At 46.9% G+C, this 6,126-nt stretch overlaps 1 protein-coding gene across 2 annotated transcripts in view; it reads right to left on the bottom strand.

The window, feature by feature from the left end:
- The window catches only part of LOC104520483 (gamma-aminobutyric acid receptor subunit beta-4), a 73,664-nt gene that overhangs the window by 22,053 nt on the left and 45,485 nt on the right, over window positions 1-6,126 (bottom strand). For both annotated transcript variants that reach the window (XM_010162185.2, XM_010162184.2), the window contains exon 4: window positions 1,151-1,371. In XM_010162185.2, coding sequence (XP_010160487.1) covers window positions 1,151-1,371 — 221 coding nt within the window. The remainder of the gene's footprint in view (window positions 1-1,150; window positions 1,372-6,126) is intronic.

The following is a 6,126-nucleotide window of genomic DNA, read 5'->3' on the forward strand; positions in this document are numbered from 1 at the left end:
ATAGGGAAAGCACAGCCACATTGCTGCCCTGGCAAGATGATGTCCTGTGCAGCCTCCTACTTCGCTATGCCTACACCCAGCCCTATCCTCCTCAAAGCAGCACTGCTACTTAAAAAGCAGGAAAAAAAAATCATTAAAAAAAAAATCAGACTTTGTCACAAAACACGAAGCAGCAGAGGAGCTGATACTGTAAATGGGAAGGGTGGGTGTACCCTCTTTGAAGGGGAAAGGTCTTTCCTCCCCCTTTGCTGCGCTGGTACATAAGCCCAGACCTGCTATCGCAATCGTTTGTGAATGTGGAGGCAGGTCTAAAGCCAGCTGTGAATTTTGGTAGTCAAAAAGGGAAAAAAATATCCTAGGAGAAAAGCTCAAAGCAGACAAATATAGGGTTCAGAAAAATCATTGCCTAGATTTCAGCTAGAGCATCCAAAACCTTCATTCTTACCTGTAGCTGCAAACTCCCCTTTTAGTCTTCTGTCCCCTCCATTTAATTTTCTTACCTACCCTGGCATCTCTACATAGCCAGATAACACAGTAAGGCCAACCTTTGTCACCTCCACCACACACAAGCGCAGCACTTTCAAAGGCTGTAGACTTGCCTACATTAAGTTATTCAAGATACCACAAAAAACCTCCTCACTGAGGACCATTCCCCTACTACATATCAACTTTCAAGCCTCAATCTTCAGAATTGCTCTGGTAGAGAGACTTTTTTTTAACAGTACAAAAACACATCTCCTATCTCATACTAAAAAATGACTAAAGTGATTTGACTCAAATGCTACAGAAATTCAGCCTTAGATACAAGAGTAATGAAGTCTCATCTCTATAGGCCAAAGCTGCAGAAAATTATAAGCAACTGAAAATGAGTGTTTCAAATGGAAGTGTTATGCAACGTGAATGACAGTGACCTGAAATGCTCAGAGCAGACTATTCCTATCTCCAACATTTGTCTATAGCAGCACAGGAAACTTAAGAGGCCTGAAGGAAACAACCATTTCCAGCTCAGAGAAAGACCAGGTACTTAAAACTGTGCAACACCTGATTATCCTTTGGGCCCCTGCCTTACCAGAATACCTTTGGAAATAGGGGAAATTCAGATGAGGTGTCATTCTCAACCCCAACCAACAGTAATTTCCCTTAGACTTACCTCAGGCCATACAGGACAGTCCCATCAGGATGGAGCCGAATCATGCGATTTTTCACTGTCACCCCATGCAGAAAGGACTTCTTGTCGTTCAGAAAATAGGTGTCAGGCAGCCACAACTGGTCAGCCACTCGGTTGTCCAAGGTCAGGTTGAGAGGAAGGTCATTATATGCCAAGCGTTTGTCCCGCCAGCTCTGCTGGAAGTACATGGTGATGGTGTAGTCCTGGGAGAGAAACATGCAAGTGTCAGCCTGGCCTCAGGGTAGGGACATAACTCTGTCCCTTCACTACTGTCTCTGTCAAGACTTTTGGTGGGTCTTCAAATTCCTTGTCACTCAGCAAAACCAGTAGTAGTTAGGATCACAAAAGCCCTAGAAGTCAACAGTGAGCTACACCATGCCAACAACTTCAAGGACTGATCACCCAATTAAGTCATGTAAAGGTGTCTGGACATAATGCAGTTACACTCAGCCACAGCTTGTTACCACACAGTTGGTAAAAGCCAATTTTATTTGGACCATTCCCCTACTAGATATCAGCTTTCAAGCCTCAATCTTCAGAGCTGCTCTGGTACAGAGATTTTTTTTTAACAGTACAAAAACTCAGGAGATTGACAGTACAAAAACTCAGAAGATTCCCAAGGGCACATGGAGAATCTCACCTCAAGGCCAAGGTTTCAAAGTCAACCCAGGCCAGCCGTGACAAGCTATTAGCACTTGCTTTGTTATATGAGCTAAGTTGGGAGTTCATTGTGATTCTCAGGAAGGGACATATGTGGAGGAAATCTGTCACCAGTGGAGCGTGATCCACTGGTAAAGGGGCAGTTCCCTAACCGTTTGCAGCTATCAATACCGTACATAGCTCCTGCTCCTCTCCTGTTCAATAGTAAAAAGTTGACACTTTAAACTGCTGCTAAAATAAGGATTTTGGAGAGGGCAGGGAGAGCTGTTTGGTGACCCACAGCTGCAGCTCTGCAGAAATCATACTAGTTGCTGGACAGTAACAGCACATCCAGGAGAGATCCAGAGGTCCCAGATCAGCTTGTTCAGAGACACCGTATTGTGGTACCATGCTAGAAGAACAACTATTTCTTCTCACGTAAACAAGTAGTACAGGAAAGGGTCTTGTACACACCAATGACAGAAAACATTCTCACAACAGATCTTAAATAGGCTAGGAGCCAAGATTTTTGGGGGTAAAACAGGTAACATTAAAATAACAAGATGTTGATTAGGAAGTGGGCACAAGTCTTGCTCACAGTGACCTTACAGAAGCCAGTGATTTTTTCACAACTCCTTAAATAAAAAGCATTTTTGCTAATGCATGCAAATTACCTAGAACAGATGGGGCCAGAGAAGCATTGTTTCTTCCCAAGCAGATACCTACAGTGCCACAGGAATCCTCCTGACCAAACAAATTTGCATGATGGGTGTTGCAGCTCTGTGCAAGGGGCTGGTGAGGACCTCGCTCACACACTAACATCTGGGCTGAATATGGAGGCATCCTGCCTGCCTGTCTTCTCCCACTGACTTCACTCGAAACCAGGTTTGATTAGCACTTCTGAAAACAAGCTCAAATAATCACACATTATGAGTATGCCAGCTTTCGGATATCTAACTATGATTCAGAAATCTAGATCCGCATGCATATCCAAAAGGTCACAGAGTAAATCTGTGGTGTTGACTGGATACAAAAACTATATCTGTCATTTTCTGTGTTATATTGAAAAGAACAAAAACACAGTGACAGCTTTCTGGCCAGTAAACTATTTTGCTTTGCTTTTTAAAGGACTGCTAAACTCCTGCCTCAGAAACCTCACAGTCCATCTCTTGGGGGCACAAATATTTTTAACTTGGTTAAGACCTTACAAAGGAAAATGATCTTCCCAGGACCCCTCCAAAGGTGTTTGGCTCTGCATTGCAGTGAGAGCACAGAGGAGCAGAGCTCCTGAATTCCTAGAGCCTCTTACCCTCCTTGGTAAAAGACTCTTCCCTTGCCTGTGGGAAACTCGGCTACATAGGCATCATTTCCATTGTCCCTCTTTGAGAACTCCACCCACACATCTTGGCAAGTTGCTTCATTGACCTGCATTTTTCTAATCCTTTACAGAGCCCTGCAACACCTCACCCCTAACCAGGCCACTCTGCTGTCATTGCAGGCTCCTGCCAGCCTTCAAACAGCAGCAGACAAGAGATGGCACTGATTTCCAAAAGTCAAAAAGTACAAGCTTCTTCCAAAGTGAGCAGTCATTAGCACTTAAGAGATACACCTGCTAAACACATCTTCTGTATTTCCAGGATTGATGGGAACAACCTCAGAAGGGTGCAGAAATAAAATCCTACACCTTAGCCATCAGGTGGATGATGTTCTTCAGGTGCAGAGGCCTTTCTGGGGAAGAAAAGCCAGCCCAGCCCTGGGCTGAGCTCTGTTCTTCAATCTTTCTGGGCATCTTGGCACAATAGATTTCTTTGGGTAGCGTCATGGAAGTCTGGAACACTTGGTAGTCTTGGTTCATCTAGTGCTTGGAGTCCCCCTCAGCCCCTCTCTCTGCTGATTCCTGTGCTTCACATTCTCCTGCTCTCCCTATCACACCACATTGTTGAACATTGATCAGGATTTCTGGGCAGAAGGAAAAGAGCAGGACAAGTGTCCACCCCACAGAGGTTGGTCCTCCCTGGGAGAACAGGTGCTGCTGACATAGTGATGGGCACAGCACTGAACTATAGGGAACAGGGATACTCTGCCTCTAGGTCCCTGGGAGAGGGCAGAGCACAGACCAGGGGGCTGGAAGAAGCACTGATACAGCCCACTACAGCAAGTGAGAGGGACCAGTACTCAGGAGAGGAAGCAGTGAGCTTGCCTTCCCCTTGGAACCCCATAGTCTGGTCAGGCAACTATAAAGTACCCATGTGACTCTCTAGCATCACCACCTGGCCAGGCTCCAGAGCTGATGAATCTTAATCATAGCCTTCCTTTCAGAGGCAGATAAAATAATGACCAAGGGTGACATCGTTCTGCAGAAGCAGAATGGCCAGATGGAGCCAATACATGCAGTGGTTCACAAGTTCAGGAATCAGAAGTAATGAGCTTGATTTTCTTTTAAGTCTTGAACGACAAACCCTTTGTTGTAGGGTTTTATCTGTCATTGGGCTAATATGAGGCTTTCCCAAACCTCCCAGTAACCAGTGATATTCACAAGCCTACTAATGCCCCAGGTATAGCACAAGCTAGGTTTCCTGGCATCACCAGCAGATAGAAAGTTGGCCCATTTACCAGGCTCAGTGAAGAGCTTCAAAACTAAACACATCTGGCGCCCATGCACCCTTCCAGCTCACCACTGAAGCACTTTAGCAGGACAACACAGATGAATGTCCCTGCCACCTGTGCTAGGGATAAGTGGGGTGGCTTTCTCTTCACATGTGTACCCAGTAAGCAGCTTTGTCCACTGCTGTTGCTGGAGGAGCAAGCAGGCAGTGCAGGCAAATGTGACTTTCCACTTGCCTCTAAACTAGCAGCCTAGACCTTCACCGCACTGCACTGGTGTGGCTCCAGTAGCAAGAAAAATGCTTACAAATTTCCTGTTATGGATTCCACTGGGTCTTTCCAGAGGACCATAAAATGCTCAGGCAGTACTGGCCAAGGCCAGTCATTGCTATGGCAAGAAAGGGAGAGGTTTGCAGAGAGTTCCCAGCTCACCCTGCCAGGTACACTTACTGCATCAGGAAGAAAAGGCAGGACCCATGCTGGAGGGAGCATGCATGTGCCAGGCCACCCTATGCAACCTCCAAATTCGTCAGGTGGATACTGGAGGAGTAGAGGCAAGCATGGAGGAGGGGAGATACCACTCCTCATCAGAAGCTCCGTGCAGGCTGCACTGCAAAGACCTTTGGAAATTGTTCAATGTGAACTTAAAATTCAGTTTTTTAAAAAATGAAGGGGGTTTCTGAAGGTTGGACATGACCAGAAGTTATGTGCCTGCACCTGGTGCTCTATTTTCTACCCCCAGGAAAATCAGCTTTTCCAGAGATACCTGCAAACCTTCTCTAGCTAGGTTTTGCCACCATAGCTTAACTGCCCATGTCAGCCTGTACCTACCCTGACCAGCATCCCACTGTGGGAAGCTGAAACACTGTAGTCAACAGCACTGGCAAGGAGAAAGCCTGTTTCAGACCCAGACAAGCCCTACCAAGTCTCACTGACCTACAAATCATGTGCCAAAAGAGCTTGTGTGTTTCCAAAATGCTGCTCCTCTCTCCTCCATCTCTGCTGGCTCAGCAGCGGCCAGATCCCTTGGTTTGTCCCAGAAGTCTGGTACCCAGTAGTTCACAAGCTGCATAGCTCCAACACTGCCCTCCTTGCCTTGCAAGGAAGACCTCATGGCCCAGCTGCACACAGGACCACACTCAGCACTACAGTTCCTCTTCAGCCCCTCACAAAGCCGAGATGGCACCTGAGCCTGCCAGAAAGCTGCTCAGCATGACCATCCCCACGGGACCCCCCTCCCATGCCTCCATTTGATCTGCTCTGCCAAGCAGCTCCTTGCGAGCTGTCAGCCCCAGCCTCCTTTGCCTCCCCCGCTCCCAGGTTTTGCAAAGGCTTTGTTCTCTTTTCCTCTCCTCCTTCTTGCTGTGTGTGACGCACAAAAAACAGAGGTGAGAGCAACACGTGGAGCCAGCAGACACTCGCGTTACAGAGGTGCCTCCTTGCAAGGAGGGAGGACAGCTCACTTAGAGGCCCACAAAAGCCCCATAGAAGGAAAAGTAGCTTAACTGGGGGCCTTACATGCTGAAATAACAGTGCATCCTACCAGCTACCAAGGACGGGACTGCTAGCATCCATCTCCAGACAAGAGAAGGAGACTAATAGTCACAGCCTTTCCTGAAGCTCAGCAGAAACCCCAACCCCAAACCAAAGATGTTATAAGAGGACTGAACAATGAAAAGCTGAGGTGTTGACATGAGAGGGACATGGACAGAGGA

Source organism: Antrostomus carolinensis, unplaced genomic scaffold, assembly GCF_000700745.2.
Source record: "Antrostomus carolinensis isolate BGI_N321 unplaced genomic scaffold, ASM70074v2 scaffold10162, whole genome shotgun sequence".
Taxonomy (NCBI): domain Eukaryota; kingdom Metazoa; phylum Chordata; class Aves; order Caprimulgiformes; family Caprimulgidae; genus Antrostomus; species Antrostomus carolinensis.